Here is a 19285-nt window from a genome sequence, read left to right as displayed (position 1 = left end):
CCTTCGGGTGCAGCTCCTTATTTAAACATCATCATGGAGATGGCATAGCTCGTCCCTCCTGTGTCCCCACCAGGGCTGTGCCACCCCCCGACAGCCCTGGCCGCAGAACCCGCATCCCTGGGAGGAGCATCCTTGGGGGATGGAAGCCTCCTGCACTGGGGAGCTGGATGAAGGCAGGAAAAGGGCCCTGGGGGATGGCAATGCAAAGCCTCCCGCGCACGGGCGCTGCCTGCCAAAGGCTTTGGCAAAATAAAGCTGTGGCTCGGCTTTGCTCGCCCATCCTGGTAACACCGGCAGTGTGATAAAGCTCTTGCTGTTTCTGCCGGGGAAGATAAAATCAGAACCAAGCCTGGGACATTTTGCAAGATGTAAAAGGTGGGGGGGGGAGTGTTGGGTAAAATAGAAAAACGAAGTTAGCAGCAGGGGGGAAAAGGAGGAAAAAAAAAATCCCAAATAACAATGGTATATGTTTGGAGCTTGGAAAAATGGGTCAGAGATAAGAGTGTTAACGGCTCTGCCTTCAGGAGAGGCAGAAAAGAGCCAGGGCAGCGAGGGCAGGCGAAGGGGCTCGCAGGGACCACCGCCCCAGCCCAGCTGAACGTGCAAATACTGCCTGCCAGTTAAAGCACTTAGCAAACCTCTCAAAGGGGGAAGGTCTCTCACAGCAGCCAGGAACCAGATACGCCATGGAAGCAGTGAAACCCTGCTTTCCCCCCGGCTTGTTTCGGATACGAGTCCCCACACGGTGACACCCCAACCCGAGGACCTCCCCACCCGCCGCTCACCTCGGCCAGCACGAAGAGGGGCTCGATGACGTCCCTCTCCACCTGCAGCTCGAAGTGAATGAGCTCTTGGGCCAGCTTGTCCTCCGCCTCCCCGCACAGCCGCAGCATCTTCCTGCAAGGGCACCGGCAGGGCTGGGCACGGCGGGGGCTGGGGGGGGGTGATGGGCAGCCGCCCTGCACCCATTGGGGTGGGCAACGGCCACCCAAAGCCCCCGGGGGCCTTGGCAGCATTGTGGGGGATCCTTTGGCAGAGGGCTGGAGGGAGGGCAGCCGCCAGGGAGCCAAGGGTGTTAGGAAAATCTCATTCCCTAATTATTGCACCAATTATAGCCTGAAATTGTATGAACTTTCTTATTACATATATAATTTACATTGTACACTGTGTGACTAAAGGACCCCAGCTCATCGCAAGGAGGAGAATAAAGCATACCCCTGGACTACCGAGACCACATCAGCATCCCAGCCCCTCGGATGCCGCTGTGACACCCCCCCGTTATCCAGCATCACGTATAAGGAACCGCAGCAATTCCCAGCGGCAGCATCCCGGCAGCATCAGAGCGCCGGGGGAGACCCGGGCCCCCCTTACCCCAGCAGGGAGTCGTCACCCAGCACAGCCGACCCCTCCATCAAGCACTGCGCCAGCGTCGTCAGCGGCAGCTTCTTCTGCAAAGAGAGGGCTCTGCGTTTCCCACCCCGCCGGCCCCGCTGCCGGCAGCAGCCCGCCCCGCGTCCTCGCAGCCTGGCCAAAGCCTCACCGAGCGCTTGTCGGCGTCCACGCCTTGCTGGCCCTGCAGACATGCCGTCAGCTTCTTGTGGGTGCTGTGGGAGACTTGCTTCACCAGCTCCAGGCGCTTCTCCACCTGTGGGTGCAGTGGTGCCCGTCACCCGAGCATCCCGCCTGGTCCCGCGCCCGCGCACGGGGACGTAAGGGACTTCTTGCTTTTCAATTAAAGCTACTTTAATTGCTGCTGCATTGGATGTAACATCCCCGGAGCCCAGCCCCTGCCCAGGGCAGGGATGCGTTAAGCAGAAGGTGTCACCAGGTTTCACAAGCTGCCACCCAGCGAGGGCTGGGCAGGCTGGAGAGCTGGGCCCGGGGGAGCCTCGGGGAATTCAGCAGGAGCCAGTGCCAGGCCCTGCCCCTGGGGAGGAACAACCAACCCCCCGCACCAGCACAGGCTGGGGGGGCCCTGCTGGGGAGCGGCTCTGCTGAGAGGCCCTGGGGGTGCTGGGGGGCAGCGAGGTGACCCTGAGCCAGCACCGGGCCCTTGGGGCCAAGGGGGCCAGTGGTGCCCTGGGGGGCATGGAAAGGAGTGTGGGCAGCAGGGCGAGGGAGGTTCTCCTCCCCCTCTGCTCTGCCCCAGTGAGGCCACATCTGGGGGGCTGCGTCCAGTTCTGGGCCCCCCAGTTCAAGGGCAGGGAACTGCTGGAGAGAGGCCAGCGCAGAGCTGCCAAGGGGATCAGGGGCTGGAGCATCTCCCTGGTGAGGAAAGGCTGAGAGACCTGGGTCTGTTCAGCCTGGAGAAGAGAAGGCTGAGGGGGGGGTCTCATCAGTGCTTATAAATATCTGAAGGGCGGGTGTCAGGGGGATGGGGCCGGGCTCTTTTCAGCGGTGCCCAACGCCAGGCCAAGGGGCCACAGGCACAAGCTGGGACATGGGAAGCTCCACCCGAACACGAGGACAAACCCCTTCCCTGTGTGGGTGCCAGAGCAGGGGCACAGGCTGCCCAGAGAGGCTGTGGGGTCCCTTCCCTGGAGACATTCACCCCCCGCCTGGACGCGGCCCTGTGCCCCTGCTCTGGGGGTGCCTGCTCCAGCAGGGGTGGGACGGGGTGAGCTCCAGAGGGCCCTGCCAGCCCCTGCCATTCTATGGTTCCATGATTCTGTGAAGCTGCCCCACTTTAACCCCCCAAACAAGGCTGAAGGCTGGGTCCAGACCAGCCTCCAAAGCCCTTCTTGTTTCCCAGGGCGAGGGCAGGCAGTGTCTGTCCACAGCCAAGCCCTGCCACAAACCAAACTGGCCACAGCTCCAACCCAGGGCTGCAAATTGCCTTATTCACTTCTGCATTGATTAAATTAAGAATTTAATTCCAAAACTCAGTGAGATGAGTCATTAAATGTAAGCAAACAAGATCTGCTGAAAACCATAGCTGAGAGACTCGGGAAAAACATGGGAATCTCAAAATCTTGGGAAACACCTGGGAAAAAAAGATATATTCCCTAAAGCTCAAAATCTTGGGAAATATTCTGGGAGAAAGAAAAAGGAATACTCCCTGCCTGGGGGAAGTGGGAGAAGAGCTGAGCTTCTCCAGCTTGCGAGTCCGTAGGGCAGGAGGCATCTCACGGGAGCCACCGCAGGGATGGCAGAGGATGCTCTGCCTCAGCCAGGCATCGTAGACATCTATTATTTTAAAATATATATATAAAATATATTATTTTTATATATACGCACACACACGCCCATGTATATGTCGAAAGGAAGGGGTGTGATGCTCAGAAGGGCACACATACGGGCGCACACCCATCTAGATGAGCTGGACTGGAGGCAATGAGATATGAAGGGTTTGGGTTCCCCACCCCCACTGGAGACAGACCCCCGTGAACACAACCGGCTCTTCAGGAGACACCCGGGCAAGGCAGCCCCGACCACCCTCCCCGAGAATCATCCACCTCCCCAAAAGATGCAAAACTCCCCGCTGCCGAAGCCAAGCCTGCCCTCGCCGGTGCCGGCGCAGATGCCAGCCAGCACCGGGATGCCACCGGGCAGCTGTAAGAGCAGGGCCTGGCTGAGTGCTGAGGGGTCATGGAGACCTCAGAACTTGCACAGAGAAACGCCCCAAAAATTAAAAATAAAGAGATTCATTATTGATGTTCCCCCTGGCTGCTGGTGGCGGGGAGCACTCGGCTCCTCTCCCCTCCCCTCCGCCCTACCGGGGCTGCCCACCCCCGGTACGAGGCACGTCGCCGTCGCACCCTGCCCGTCCCTGCCACCAGCACTGGTGAGGAAAGGATAAAAGTCCAGATGCCCAAGGCCGGAGACTGACTTGCAGGGGTGCAAACCACGAGGATGGTGCCGCCGAACAGCGAACAAACCCACCACCACCCCAGGAGCCCGCGCGACTGCTTCCACCAGCAGCTTCTCACCGGTGCTGGTACAACCGGAGACCAACCTCACTCCCCCACTGCACGGGCCGGGCTGGTCCCAGCCACGATGGAAACTGCTGCTGAAACCCCGGTAAAGCAGCAAGAGGCCGTGGGAGGGATTAACGGCCGCGGGCGGCTGGGGCGTTTGCACACAGAGCTTCACCTCACTCTCTTCCAGCATGGCTTCGCCTCACCCCTTAGTGACGGCTCACTCAAACCCTGCTCGCATTTTTGGCTAACACACGGCTCTTGCTAAAGCCTGGTGTGTGCAGGGAGCAGCACCATTAGGTCCAAGTGAGGGCAACACGGAGGCAGGACACGGAGGCCAGAAAGACCTAAAGGTCACTCTGCAGCCACTGTCACCCGCAGGTCGTGCCTCCTGCCACCGGCATCCTCACACACCGGCCCACTGGCTGTTTCTGCTGAATCCGCTACCTGATAGCAATGGCACAGACCAAATTCCCAAGCTGGAAGGTATAAATACATCCGTTTACCCCCAAAACAGGTTTTTGAAGTGGGCCTAATGGCAGCTGGACTGGCTGACGCCAGGGGATGCCCGCACCGTGGTGGAGGAGGAGGAGGGGTGAGCATCCTCACCGGCGGCCGGGCAGCGGTTTTACTCATTGGTGCCCAAGTTACAGGTGATGCTATAGGGAACATGTGCGTTAGAAACCTCATTAATTCAGTGATGGATTTGTGAATTCACATCCCTCAGCTGGCACCTTCTCTGCTGCCTCCTTCCCTGGGGTGTGCAGAGAGCCCTGCTCCTGGAGCAAAGAGCACCAAGACAAGACGTCCCCAAGGGCCCGTGACAGCGTCACAGCCCCAAGGCACCACGTGAGGTTTTTGGCTTGGGCTGTTCTGCTGAAGTCCCCCAACCCATCCGCTCTGGGGACTGTCCCCTGCTGCCACATGTCCTGTCCCAGGGCAGGTTTTGCAGCAGAGGTGGGACACGCAGGCGCCCGCAATCCGGCCGTATCAAGTTGCCGTCCTGGCAGAGACAAGACTGGATCTGACTCTAGCTGACCTGAAATCCAGTCTGGGAAAGGGCTGGGAGGGTGCATGGGAGGGAGACGACGCTGCTTCCCATGCTCCCAACCCCCTCCTCCTCCTCCCAGCCTGTCTCATCGCCACAGAACACCGCGGCACCGACCGGCATGGAGCTGCTGCCACATCCAGCACCCTCGGGTACCCTGGGCCCGGGTCAGACCAGCTGCAGAGGACCTCACCTGCAGGAGATCTTCGCTCAAAACCTCCGTCTTCTCAGCCCTGCAAGACAAGAAGGAACACAAAGCGTTGGCGAAGGGTCCGGCGCACGCAGCAGCAGCGGGGCTGCACGCCATGGTACCGGGCACGGCTGAACATGCTTTTCCATTGGGATGCAGCCAGTAATTTAAGGCTTTCTGGTCCCACCAGCCTCATCTCCCAAATAGGCAAAGGATGGAGCATCTTCTCAGCTCACTGCAAGCGCGCCATGCCTCAGAACAATTTAGGGTCCTCCCCGATCTCCCCCTTATTTTTCCATTATCCTCAGCAAAACAGGGATGCTGAACTCCCAGGAGGAGGTGGCCAGCGCTGCGCAGGCAGGCGGTGTGTCTACGCTCGAAAGCAGCTCCCAGGGCCGTGCCGAGCTCTGGCACGTCCTCAGCGCTGCGGATTTCAAGGACACAGCGCGTCCGCACGACTGAGCCTTCCCGCCCGACGCGGCCGACTGAATCTGCGGCGGCAGCTGCTGCCCGGGGCTTCGCCGTAACCCTCCCCGCTGCTCATCGGAGCCGGGTTTACCGCTCCAGAGCTCGTGTCATCTGCTGTCTTTGCTAGCGAGGAGCGCCAGGGATGCAGAAGGAGACAGAAACCCGCTGCAAGACCCTCCTCGTCCACACACGGACCCACAGCATCCCTGCCCGCAAAGCCCCTGGGCCGCTCCTCCCCAGATCTGCTCAGCCTTATTTAAAACATCACACTCTGGATCATTTATTCTTTTTCTTAGGGCTTTTTTATAACTTCAATGCATCATCTCGCTTTGAAAAATGACCTCTGTCGAGATGCGCTTGGGCAGAGCTGTGATTTAGCCAATTAGTCCCTAAAGGCTTGTTAACAAACAAAAGCTCAGTGCTCCCATCCTCCTTAAAAAATACCTTTATTGCCTGAGCCCTGGCCACTTTCTGCTGTCCAAGCTGGTTTCTCAGCTTTGAGAGACTGAGTGAAGTACTGACAAAGTGGAAATAAGGAATAAGGAAATGAGGTTCACAGAGCCAGCCTGGCACAGCAGCCAGGGCAGGGCTTGGTCTACAGCTCATCTGCAAATATACCACGTCCAAAGGTTTTTTAAAAGTGTAAATTAACTGCATTAAATCTGGTCTGTGTATGAAAGTTGTCCCAGTGTCTGATTTAAGTTGGTTTTAAAAATGAAAAAAAAAAAAACAACCACAAAACAAACCAAACCCCCTACTTCTTTTTTTAAAAAAGGGATTTAAATGAACACGTTATAATATCTTCTATATGAAACCCAAGCGACGCGCTGGCCACCCGGGAGCAAGGGCTGCTCACGTTCTCCTCCTCCTCTTCTGCAAATCACCTTCGCTATAATTTATGGACAGGGTTGGAAACGCTGCAGAATTAGCACAAATGGGGAAGAAAGCAGCAGAATCCACCGGCACAGGCACAACGGCTGTCCCTGCTTCCCCGGCTCAGGATATATTTAGCATCCTGAAGGAGAAGGAGGGGGCAGGCTGCGGGCAAGCATCGCACACCCCCGCGCAGGCACCACCGGCACACATCCCCGCCGCTGCCTTTGCACCCCCGAAATCATTTCCAAACTTTAAAAAAAGGCCGGGAGGGAAAGAAGCCCCTCCTGTCCTTGCACCATCAGGAAAATGCTGCTCCAAAAGTGACCTTTTTAGCGCATTTTTCTCCTCTTCCTTCCAGCCAGGCTGATGGATGGGTTTTGCACATCCCATGGTCTCTCTCCCAGCTGCCACAAACCAACACGTGCTACGCTCTAACGTGCATTTGGGAGGCAGAAAACAACGTTTCAAACAGGATAACAAAAATCTGCCCTCATTCTGCTTTTAGGGCTATCCTCAGCATGAGGAACCTCGGTGGCTTTAAGGGAGAGCATCCCCCAGCCACAGCCCTGGCACAGACACCCGCGCCAGCCCTGCCCCATCCCGGGATGCTTGAGCAGGTTGGGGTCCTGCCATGATTGATTTGGCTTTAAAAAGGGTGAGGGGGGGAAAGGCTGCAGCGGTTTATGGATAGGAATAAGCAAAGAAGCTGTCGGAGCCGCTCGGCAGAGCTGCCCAGCGACGCGGCAGAGCCACGGGCACACCGTGGGAACACGGGTTTCTCCACCTGGTTTCGGCATCTGTGGGAGACAGGATGCTTTCTCCTCCCCTCCGGCTTGCGACGGGGATGGGGGTCTCTGCGTGGCCTGGAGAACACGCTGCAGCCACCAGCGGTGGCACGGACACGTGGCAGAGCCGCGGTGGACCAGCAGCGGGAGCCGGGCACCACGTCCTGCCAGAGCCGAGCATCACCCTGCTCCCACGCCTTGTCTTGCAGAACGGAGTAAGACGTGGCCCCAGAAGCCACCACAGGATGTTTTTGCAATGCCAAAGCAAGGGACAAGTCTCCTGCCCCGGGGCACCTGGACCCTATGGGTGATGCCGCCAGCAGCCACGGCAAAGAGCTCCCGCGGGAGAGCCCGGCCCCACCGATGTGGCCAGGGCAGCAACTCAGCCGCAGCACCATCGAATGCAATCAGGACGGATCCTGCTCCTGAACATGTGCACGGTCCTGCTGACAATGTGGCTTTGCTGATGTCCTGCCACCCCACCTAAAGCTCCTTATTAATCTTCCAGAACGCACCAAAAAAAAGTACAAATCATTCCCCTCGTCTGTACGTGCTCGGGCGGGCAGCCCACCACAACCTGCAAATCATACCCAGGAGCGCAAGAACTGAGCGGAGCCTCCAAACCCCACAGAAAGCCCAGCCCAAGCCGCTCTGCAAGACTCAAAAATAACATCATCCTGCTCCACTGACATCACGTTACGTTACAGCGCCATGCCGCTAATGCCACAGGGAAAAATCCCATTATATCTGTTGTGCTTCGAAAGTCTCAGCCTAAAGTTAATATGGTTTTACAGGAGCTTATATGGTTTTATGAGCCACCCTGTGAACCTGCAGCAAGTGATGCTTGGCAGGAAAATGCACGCCCTGCCAGGGAGCAGCCGGGGAGATGGAGGCTTTCCTGCACCCCAGGATTCTGCCTTGCCTGAGGGGTATTTTTTGGGTGCTGAGCCCTTGGGGGCACTCAGAGATGCTCAAGGAGACCCCAGTGCCCCAGTGCCACCTCCCTGGTATGAGGCATTTCCCCAGCGCACCCAGCAGGGATGGAGAAATACTATCCCACTGCCTTTTCCAGGAGCAGGATGGCAGCATCCCTCCAAGGATTTTGGCAAAGCATCTTCAGTGGGCTCAGCCCCGAGCGTCTCCGCTCCACCCCTCCTCTTTAGCAAACCTTTTTGGTTTGTGCTCTTCTCCGTCCCCGTATTGTCTCCCTCCTGCTCGAGGACGGCTGTGGGTCCCTGTGCCTCCCCCGAGACCTCTTGCCTTGGCTTCCCATCCCCGGGGAGAACCGCTCGCCAAAACCCCCCAGGATTGAGGAGCCCCAGTCCTTCGTTTGCTCTTAAGCGCTTAGTTCAGACCATGTGGACTTTGAAGCTCAAAGCACACAGGTGCTTCTGAAACTGCAACCCTCCAGAAACCCCCTAACAGCATCAAGAGGAGCCAGTTTGGATGCAACCGATGGTGGGAAATGTGTCTAACTCCAGCAGAGATGCTCCCCCTGTGCCAGCCTGGCACCTTGCTCCCATCCAAGGAATCCACTAGCTCCTCCTGGCATCCCCCAGCCCCTCCAGTTACACCCCAGCCCACCCCCAGCACCTCCCAGTTCCTCCCCAGCACCCCGCCAGTCCTTCCTCAGTACCTCCCAGACCTTCCTGGCATGCCCCAGCCCCTCCCCAGTATCCCCCAGCCCCTCCCCAGTATCCCGCCATCCACCCCAGCACCCTCAGGCCCTCCTGGCATTGCCTCTCCTGGCACCCCCCAGTTCCTCCCCAGCAACCCCCAGCCCCCCTCCCTGCCCCAGTAAGGGCTCCGTCCAAGCAGCCAGAGCCGAGCAGGGATGAAGCTACCCGAGGGGTGGCACAGACCCCTGAATTCAGCCTCTGCCGAAGCGGCGGTGGCCGCCCCGAGCCCAGGGACCCTGGAACCTGCTCCCTGCCCGCGCTGCTCCAGCCGCGTGCGGGAGGCAGCCGAGCTCCTGCCTGCGCAAACCCGCCTCCCTCCCAAATCGCTGTCGTTCCCAAAGGAACTCCTGGGGGTGCCAGGGCCCCAGCGCCGGGCAGGCAGAGAGGCACAGGCCCCTGGAGCGGCTGGGAGGCTACCTCGGACCCCCTTCCTCATGCCCCAGTGGGGTTCAGGCCCCGTCTGTGGTTACCCCACAACCCCAGTCCCACAAATGATGTTTGAGGGCCTGACACAGGCAGCAGAGCCCTGGGAAGGGACTGTCCGGCGGCTGTGGCATCCCACGGCCCAACCATCAGGGCAGGCGGCTGGTGGCACCAGCGAAGCATCTCCTCTGCACACCAGTTTAAACCAGTAGCAGCTTGGGGGAATTCTTTCCACCCGTTCATTTCTACGTGGGTATTTCCACCCCTGTGTCTCACGGGGTGGGTGCAGCCGGGGCTCCCGCAGTGGGACACGACCGCCCCTGGGGAACCACAGGCGGTGGTTTTTGCTCATGCAAGACGGCCTCAGCAAACAACAGCACCCAAACCAGGGGTGCAGGGACGCCCCCGGTTTCCCTGGCTGGTCCCTAATCCCCCAAACCTTCATGCCTTACAGGTTACACACATCCTGTGGGAGCATCCCTTGGAGAGGCAGCCTGGATTACCAGCTTTCAACGCCTTCTCTCATCTTTCCTTTAGGCAAGTAAAAGCCCGCTCCTCCCCTTCCCCTCCAGATTTCCACCCAGGAGCTGTTTTTCTCAGCACAAATCCAGGCAATGCTCAGCCTCACTCAGCACCCAGACACTCGTGTCCCTGCAAACAGCTGGGAGAAAAGGGACGATTAATATGGAGAGTTAAAAGCAAATGAACGGGGGATGCAGCTACAATTTGGTCGGGCATTTGCTTCTGCAAAAACTAATTGCTGCCAGCAGAAATCAACACCAATCAAGCAAATTGATTTCCAAATAAATACTACAAAAGCTTCCTGCGCCTTGACCTGGGGAGCTACAGCAAAGCTGGTGCTTCCCTGGAGCACCTCCTAATGCCAGACATCTCCATCTGGCTGGAGCCCACCCTGTGTCCCCGCCGCCGCCCCTTCAGATGCTCAAAGCACCCAAGACAAGTTGCTCACAGTCTCGGATTTGACCCTGAGCCGGCAAAACTCAAAGCACGATGGGGATTTCATGGCGATATTCCCTCCAGAGGGGAAAAGCCATCACACCCGGCTCGCGGGCAAGTGCTTCACCCCACAGGGGGACGGGCAGGAGCAAGGATGCGTCTCCGGAGGTAGCGCGTGCCCATGAAGCCTCAGGGACCCCCTTGCCCACCAAACACTCCTTCCACCCCCATCCCCAGCCACCCTCTCGCTGCAGCGTGCCCGTATTTAATAGCTATTTAATTACTGACTCCGGCCAGTTCCCCTGATTTGCGTTTGCTCCAGCCTAAAAATAGCCTCGTGGCCGAGGACGAAACAGGGAGGCAAGAAAACCTGGCCAAGGCCGTCCCATGCCGGGAGCGTTAACTCCCACGGATGGGCCTGCCCGGCCGTCCCACGCGGGCTCGGGGACGGTGCCCGGCTCCATCCCGGTCCTGCACACATCGCCCTCCGGTGCCGCCGCATGCGCCTGGGGGCTGCAAGAAAATTCAAGGACCTCGAGTCCCAAAGCTCAGAGGGGAGCTTGGTAAGGTGAGGTTCAACCCCGCAACTCAGATAAGGCGCAGAGCATCCACTACGTGTCTCACCCAGGCAACCCCTGGAAGCGACGGGCATGGCGGTCCAGGCTGGCCGCTGGCCCAAGGACCGCGCCGTGCCCAGCTTCTGCTGCTTGAGCTCTCCTCGCCACCGCATCCCCCGGGACGTGCAGCCCCATGGCTCGTAACCAGGATCCAGCCGAGGCCAAACGGAGCTGTGGATTTTTCCCGGTGCCTTTTTAGCAGGCAAGAAGCAAAACATCAAATATTTATATCCTCAAAACGCTGCTCAAATGCCCCGGGGAGAAGACTCTGAGCTGTAACATCCAGCGAGATGTGGTGAGAGGGCCCTGCCGGCGCCTCCTCCAGCGCATCCCGGGCTCGTCCTGCCCCGGCGGGTGACCTGGAGTGACGGTCCCCATGTCCCAGACTCACCGGTAAGGGCAGCGATGCCCACCCAGCAGGCATCAGGCTCAGCCCCCGGCAGCTCTCCTGCCTTCGGCCGAGTCAGGCTGAAAAAGTGGGATGAAATGGGTGGGGAAGGCTGGTCCAGCTTTCCTCCGTCCTCCTGCCCACTGCTGGGAAAACCAAAGGAATCAAAGCAAAACAGGGGACAGAGTTTGAAAGGCAGAAAAGCCTCTTTTCCTCTCCTCCTGCCCCTCTCCCGGCAGCCAGCTCTCTGCGTCAGCATCCCTTCGGCACAGGAGCCCTTTGCTCCTCACTCCCGGCGCATCCCCAGCAGAGCAAACCCCCGCCGGGGTCGCATCCTGACCGCGCTTCGGTCCTGATCGGAAAACCACGGAGAAGCCCCTGCAAGGCGCAGGGTCCCCAGGCTGCTGGCTGCGGGGACAAAACCTCCAGCCCGCTCCATGAATATTTCAGTTTGGCAGCGCTGCTGCCTTGCGAGGAGGATAAAAATATCCCCAGGGCTGCGGGGATGGTGCCGGCACCAGCCGAGGGGCGCGGCGCCACTGGGCAAAGCCAAAAGGCCCGAGGGGGGGTCTGCTGAGGGCGAGCCCCTGGCACCCCAAAGCGCAGACGTGGAACGCAGGTATTTAAAGAGTGTCATTCCCATTGCAAATCCCATGGGAAAAATCCCAGGCAGTGCTTTTATCCCCTCCGTCCTTATTCCGTACCCGCAGAATTTCTTCATCCTCATTTCTTGCAGAATATTCTTGCTGCCCAGAGGATAAAACCTCAGTGTTTAAATGCTTTATATTCAGGTGCGGACGTACCAGTGCTCGCAAAAGCGCCTGCCCCGAGAGCCCCCAAAGCAACACGCAGCCCAAGAGGGGCACCGCTGTCCCCCGGGATGGGGGATACACCTTGGGATGCTCAGAAAGGACCGGGAGGCAACACCCACCCCCCGAAGCTGACACCACCCCCGCCGGCGTCCCCCCGCCGCGCCGCTCGGGAGCCCGGACGCGCCCTTCCGCGCGCGGCTGCGAGCGCCGCTTTCGCTCCCGATGCGGGGGTAAAAATCCCATCTTGAGTCAATTCTGGAAAACTCGGGGCTGTTCGGGCAGCCGGAGCGAGCGCGGGGGCACACGCGTGCCCCCCGCCCCGTGACCCCCCGGCAGGCTGCGAGCTCCCGCCGGCTCGGCTGCGATGAAACGGGCAAAGAAATAGGCATAAAAAAAATAAACGTGCTGTGCAGAGAGCATCTGTAGAATGTTTTACAGCCACCTATTGATTTCTTCTCCATTTTTTCCACCCCATGGAGATAAATATTATGGCCCCTTACAGACTGGGCATGGTAAATCTCCCGGAGGTTGGGTACCAAGCATGGGTCTGGGCTGGGACGAGCATCCTCAGTTCTTTCTATCTAGTGAAATGATCTAAATAAAAGAAATTAAGAAAATAAAAAACAAAACCCCAAAATAAAAAATCCCGAAACACAAAATTAAAAAAAAAAAATAAAAATGAAATAAACGTGCTCAGGGCACAGCAGTGTGTCTGCTCCGTTGGCCCCATCCCACTCCCCCACGGGGCACCCTGGCACCCGCGGGTGCTGCTGCTCTCCCAGGGGGCTCAGGAGGCCCCCAGCACCCCCCGCACGGCGAGTGGAGCAGCAAAGGAGCACGGCAGCACCCGGGAAACAGAGCTGAAGCCCGGAGTTGGGAAGGTAAGGAAACGCACTCGGCACCCACACCTAACCCTGACCTTGGCCCTGACCCTAACCCTGACCCTGACCTTGGCCCTGACCCTAACTTTGACCCTGATCTTAACGCTGACCCTGACCCTGGCCCTCCCCCACCTGCTCCCGGGCAGGTGAGCCCTGGCCCTCCCCCCACACCAGTGCCAGCTGCAGCCACCTCGCAGGGGAAGGGGCTGCTCCTGCCCGCCCCCCGCCGGGGTACTTCTGGCACCTGCTGGCAGACCCACGGATGGGATGGGGTTTTTCCCTTCCTTTTTTCCCTTCCTATTTTCTTCCCTCCTTTTTTTAAGGAAACTGCACCACCAAAAGCAGGAAAAGCCACCAGGGGCTGGGACCCCCCCACCGTGCCTCCCTCTGCACATCCTGCGGGGTGGCTGGGGGGTGTCACCGCTGTCCCCCCCCCGGTCCTGTGGGACGCAGCCCCAGCCCAGCACCCTGTGTTGGGGGGGGTGCAGCCACCCCCACAGCCTCAGGATCTTCTGGGCCCGGTGCCGCTGGGAGCAGTGACACCAGCTGGGTGCCACCACTGTCACCCCCTCATGCAAACTGTCCCCAACAGCCGCATCCACCCCCGAGGGACAACCTCCACGTGAGGCGCAGACCCCAGCCCCGGGGCAGCACCTGCCCCGGGGGTCCCCAGCCCTGGACGTGGGGGCGCTGGCATCGCAGGGTGATGGTGGCCCACTGGGGTTTGGCAACAAGCAGGAGGGGACACCCCTCACACCCTGGAGGGTTACGGTGCACATACCGCGGCGAGCCTCTCCTGGGGCAGACAGAACATCAGGCTTCTATTATTATTCCTTATTTCCACTTATTATTCCACATCTCCATCCGCTATTGCCCATTCCCATCTGCTATTCCCCATTCCCAGCTGCTGCTCCAGGCTCTGCAGTGGGGAAGAGGGATAAAACATCAGCCCGCGCTCGCAATGGGGACCAACGCAGCCAGGCTGAGGAAGAGGATGGTCCCCGAGCTCCCGCTGAGCCCCGCAGAGGCTCCAGCCACCCCGTCCCAGTGCTGAGCAAAGAGGGGGCCGTGTACCCCCCCCCGTTAAACCCAGCCCGAAGCGCCGGGCAGCACAGGCAGCTCTGCAGGCAGCCAACAGAGCCTCCCAGCTGCCCGTCACGAGCCGGCGTCGCAGCGAGCCCCTAAGAGGATTAGGGGTTTAGCGGCTCCAAGCGCCGCGACCGCCGTCCCTGGGTGCTGCAGGGAGCCCGGCACGGCCCCGCGCTCCCGCGGGATGTGGGAAGGAGGATGCTCGCCTTGTCGGCGGCACCATTTTGAAGCCAGGCGTGCGGGCGGTGCCCGGCTCACATCTCCCACGCGGTGCTGGCGAGACCTGGGGACAGCCCTCCCCTGCAGCCCCCCAGCCGTGGGTGGGAGACGTGTCAAATCTCCTTGGCACACCCGGAGAGCAAACCCGGCGTTGATGCATGGAGAAAATCGCACATTCTGTCCCCCAAACGGCCTCCTCCTGCAGCTCCCCCAAGGGTGACAAGCACTGGTCTCCCAGCGCTCCCGCAGCACTTTCCCACACTGCGTTCCCTGTACCGCGTTCCCTGCACCGCACTCCCACAAGCTGTGTGTTCCCACCCTCTGCTCGCTCCTGCACATCATTCCCGCACGGCGCTCCTGCAGCAGATTCCTGCAGCACGCTCCCACACCGCGTTCCCGCACCGTGCTCCCTCACACCATTGCCGCACCGCGCTCCCACACCATGCTCCTGCACACCGTTCCCACACCGCGTTCCTGTGCCATGTTCCCGCACACCATTCCCATACTGCGCTCCCACACACCATTCCCGTACTGCATTCCTGCACCCTGTTCCTGCACACCATTCCCACACCGCGCTCCCGTGCACCATTCTCACACCGCGTTCCTGTGCCATGTTCCCGCACACCATTCCCACACCGCGTTCCTGTGCCATGTTCCCGCACACTGTTCCCACACCACGTTCCGGCGCCCTGTTCCTGCACACCATTCCCACACCGCGCTCCCGTGCACCATTCTCACACCGCGTTCCTGTGCCATGTTCCCGCACACCATTCCCGCACCGCGCTCCCACACACCACTCCCACACTGTGCTCCCGTGCCGAGCTCCCGCACCGCACCCCTGTGCCCTGTTCCCGCACCGCACTCCCGCACCGCGCTCCCGCACACCATTCCCACACTGCGTTCCTGCGCCCCGTTCCCGCGCCAAGCTCCCACACCACGCTCCCGCGCCGCACCCCTGCACCCTGTTCCCGCACCGCGCTCCCACACCGCGCTCCTGCACACCATTCCCACACTGCGTTCCTGCGCCCCGTTCCCGCGCCAAGCTCCCACACCACGCTCCCGCGCCGCACCCCTGCACCCTGTTCCCGCACCGCGCTCCCGCACCGCGCTCCTGCACACCATTCCCACACTGCGTTCCCGCGCCCTGTTCCCGCACCAAGCTCCCGCGCCCTGTTCCCGCGCCGAGCTCCCGCGCCCTGCTCCCGCGCCGAGCTCCCACACACCGCTCCCGCGCCACGCTCCCGCACGCTCCCGCAGCCCCGAGGCGGTGCCCTGCGGCCGTCCCAGCCCTGTGCCGTGGCCGGGGCCGTGCGGCACCACCGAGCCCCTGGGCCCAGCATCCCGAGCCGCGAGGCGGGACGCAGGGGACGCCAGCGGCACCCGAGCCCTCAGCCCCAGGAGGGGATGCTGAGCGCGACGCCCCGGCCGTGCCGGTGCCCCAGTGATGCACTGGGAAGGGAAAAATAAATAACACCCCCCCCCAAGCTGCAAAATCTTCAGGAATTACACAACAGCCACCACCAAATGCCGGGCCTGGCCGCACATCGGTGCGCACGGCCCCTCCACCCCACCCCGATGCGCCCCCCTGCTCCCTGCCTGCTCCCCGCCCCACAGCCAGCCGGGGCCACCCATGGGTGCTGGGCGGGGGGAGCAGGACAGTGGGGCACCCCACGGCATCAGGGCACCTGGACAGCCAGTGTCTGTGCAGCCCAGCCCTGGGCCACAGGGAAAAGGGCAGGAGGGAGGCAGGGGCAGGCAGGGGGGAGGCAGGGGCAGGCAGGGGGCAGGCAGGGGGCAGGGAAGCAGCGGATAAAGGGGGCAACTGTGGGGCAGTGGGGCAGGGTGTGTGCGGGGGGACAAGTGGGGGTTAACAGGCAGGCAGGGCACAGGCAGCGGGGCAGGGCGTGTGGGGGCAGAGGGAGAGGGTGCAGGCAGAGGAGTGGTCTGGGTGTGGGCAGCGAGCAGGCAGGGTGCAGGCAGCAGGGCAGCTGAGAGCTGGGAGCACAGGCAGCGGGGCGGGCAGGTTGCAGGCAGGGGAGCAGGCACAGGGCCAGGAGCAGTGGGGCGGGCAGGGGATGGGCAGGGGGTAGGGGCAGTGGGGCAGGCGGGGCACAGTAAGGCACAGGGTGAGGGGCAGGGGAGCAACCAGCATTCAGGGGCTGTGGGGTGGCAGGCAGGAGGCAGGGAGCAGGCAGGGTGTGGGACTTGGGGCAGTGTGGCAGGCAGGGCTCAGGCAAGGGAGCAGGGGCGGTGGGGCAGGTAGAGTGGGCACTGTGGAGGGACAGTGGGGCAGGCAGGAGGCAGGAGTGGGGCAGGACCAGGGCAGCGGGGCAGGCAGGAGTGGGGCAGGCAAAGGGCAGCGGGGCAGGCAGGGGGCAGGAGTGGGGCAGGACCAGGGCAGCGGGGCAGGCAGGGGGCAGGAATGGGGCAGGACCACGGCAGCGGGGCAGGCAGGAGTGGGGCAGGACCAGGGCAGCGGGGCAGGCAGGAGTGGGGCAGGAGTGGGGCAGGACCAGGACAGCGGGGCGGGCAGGGGGCAGGAGTGGGGCAGGACCAGGGCAGCGGGGCAGGCAGGGGGCAGGAGTGGGGCAGGACCAGGACAGCGGGGCGGGCAGGGGGCAGGAGTGGGGCAGGACCAGGGCAGCGGGGCAGGCAGCGGGCAGGCAGGGGGCCGGCTGGGGCGGTGGGGCGGGCAGGGCCCGTCCCCATCCCTACCTGCCCACGGTCTGGTTGGCGAGCTGGCGCATGCGGTTAAATTGCTTCTTCATGGTGGCGGCGGCGGGGGCGCCCCTTAGGCGGGCAGCGCGGGCAGCGCGGGCGGGCAGCGCGGGGCCGCCGGCCGCCCCTCCCGCATCCTCGCCCGGCGGGCAGCCAGGCCGGGCCGAGCCGAGCCGAGCCGAGCCGAGCCGAGCCGAGCCGAGCCGAGCCGGGCCTGGCTAAGCCGGGCCTGGCCGAGCCGGGCCCGCCGCCCCTGCGCGGCTCCGCGCCTCCGCCTGCGCTCCGCGCCCCCCGCTCCGCTCCGCGCCGCGCCGCCCCGCAACGCCCCGCAACGCCCCCGGCCGCGGCGGCGCTGGGAAATGTAGTCCGAGGCCGCCCGCCCCGGCGGGCTCTGCAGAGCGGGGGTGGGGTTTGGAGCGGGCCTGGCCCCAGGCATCCCCCCGGAATCTCCCTGGCATCACCCCGGCATCCCTTGGCATGACCCAGTATCACCTGGCATCCCTTGGCCTCCCTCAGCATCCCTTGACATGGCCTCAGCATCCCTCCAGCATCCCTTGGCATCCCTCAGCATCCCTTGACGCGGCCTCAGCATCCCTCCAGCATCCCTTGGCATCCCTCAGCATCCCTTGACATGGCCTCAGCATCCCTCCAGCATCCCTTGACGTGGCCTCAGCATCCCTCCAGCATCCCTTGACGTGGCCTCAGCATCCCTCCAGCATCCCTTGGCATCCCTCAGCATCCCCTGACATGGCCTCAGCATCCCTCCAGCATCCCTTGACATGGCCTCAGCATCCCTCCAGCGTCCCTTGGCATCCCTCAGCATCCCTTGACGTGGCCTCAGCATCCTTCCAGCATCCCCTGGCATCCCTTGGCATGCCCCCAACATCACCTTGGCATCCCATGGCACGGCCCCAGCATCCCCCGGACATCCCCCCAGCATCCCTTGCAATGGCCGTGGCATCCCTCCATCATCCCCTGGCATTCCTTGGCATCCCCCCAGCATCCCCTTGACATTCCCCCAGCATCCCCCCACCCCCCCAGCATCCCCCATCTCTGCTCTCCAGACCCCGAGGATTTGGGGTGCTCGGGGCTACGGCAGGTTTAACCAGCATCTCGCTGCTGCATCCCTGGGCAGGGCGGGAGGAGCGGGAGCAGGAGCCGGCCTGCAGCCCCCAGGCAAAGCAACAGGATCCGGTCCCAGCTGGGGGACGTCTCCGCCGGGCTGCTCTGCGCCACCCGAGCTCTGCGGACCCCAGGGGGGAATCTGGGGTGACGCTCACCCATAGCATCACCCTGGCTGCCTGCCCAGGGCCCGCACGGCGCCGAGCCCTGAGAGGGCTGCTCTGCCCATGCTGGCATCGCTCCTGGCTTGAAGGCCGCTTCATTTAACTTCTCTGTAGCTTCTTGGTGTGGAATTAAAAAAATCTAAGGCACTGATCCCTGTGACAACATGAAACCTGCTTAGGGAAAGCCCTGCTGACACTCTCTGAAGGCACCTGCAGACTCCCCATCCCACTCTCCCTGTCCTGCACAGACGTGCTTGGAGGGAAGCACTGCAATGGGCTGCGAGCTCCGCTTTGAAATTCAGTTATCCCAAACCTCTTCCAAATGTCTGTGTTTCACTGTGCTAAAATGGGGTCAGGAAACCTGCGCTCACTGTTGGACCCTGCAAAGCATCTACTTCATCGCAGCCCTGCAGCCCTCAGCCTCAGCCTTCCCATCCGCAAAATGGGCCTAGAAAGGTGCTCCCAGGATTTTTAGAGCCTCTTTTAGGACCGATGGGATTTTCCCATAGTCAGCAGTTCCTGTGAGCTTCTAGGTACACTGTCAATCGTCCCCTAAAATAAGACGATGGGACGCTGCAGCTGCTAATCCGGTCGGTCCAAACAAACCCCTGAAACAGCAATTCCCCCGCCGGCTCCGGGGCGATGCTCAGTGCAGGCAGGGCGTGCTGCCCGCTAGGCGTGCCGGGCACGTGGGCGTCTGGTGAACACAATTCCTAAGAAAAAAACTCATCAAGTCCCAGCCATGCTCCTTCCAGCTCTCTGAAAACCCAGGGGAAAAAAAAAATCAATGCTCACCTAATGGAAAAGTCCAAGAAATTTAGCATTAATGGAGAGCAAAAGCTGCCCTGGGTGGACCATGCTGGGGGCAGCGCTTGCTCGCTCCCCAAGTCGTGCTGTGCTGGCGGCCACGCAGCAGCCCCTCTCCTCCCCCT

General features: G+C 61.5%; 1 protein-coding gene across 2 annotated transcripts in view; it reads right to left on the bottom strand.

The window, feature by feature from the left end:
• Window positions 1–17356, bottom strand: part of ARHGAP44 (Rho GTPase activating protein 44) — a 32653-nt gene extending 15297 nt beyond the window's left edge. For both annotated transcript variants that reach the window (XM_064467262.1, XM_064467263.1), the window contains exons 1-5: window positions 17065–17356; window positions 5159–5198; window positions 1541–1645; window positions 1372–1448; window positions 786–897 (exon numbers count right to left, since the gene is read on the bottom strand). In XM_064467262.1, coding sequence (XP_064323332.1) covers window positions 786–897; window positions 1372–1448; window positions 1541–1645; window positions 5159–5198; window positions 17065–17117 — 387 coding nt within the window. In that variant the 5' untranslated portion in view covers window positions 17118–17356. The remainder of the gene's footprint in view (window positions 1–785; window positions 898–1371; window positions 1449–1540; window positions 1646–5158; window positions 5199–17064) is intronic.
• Window positions 17357–19285: the final 1929 nt, after the last annotated feature.

Source organism: Phalacrocorax carbo, chromosome 16 (assembly GCF_963921805.1).
Source record: "Phalacrocorax carbo chromosome 16, bPhaCar2.1, whole genome shotgun sequence".
Taxonomy (NCBI): Eukaryota; Metazoa; Chordata; class Aves; order Suliformes; family Phalacrocoracidae; genus Phalacrocorax; species Phalacrocorax carbo.
Note: the sequence above shows the minus strand (reverse complement) of the source record. Positions and strands in the feature narration are given on the sequence as shown.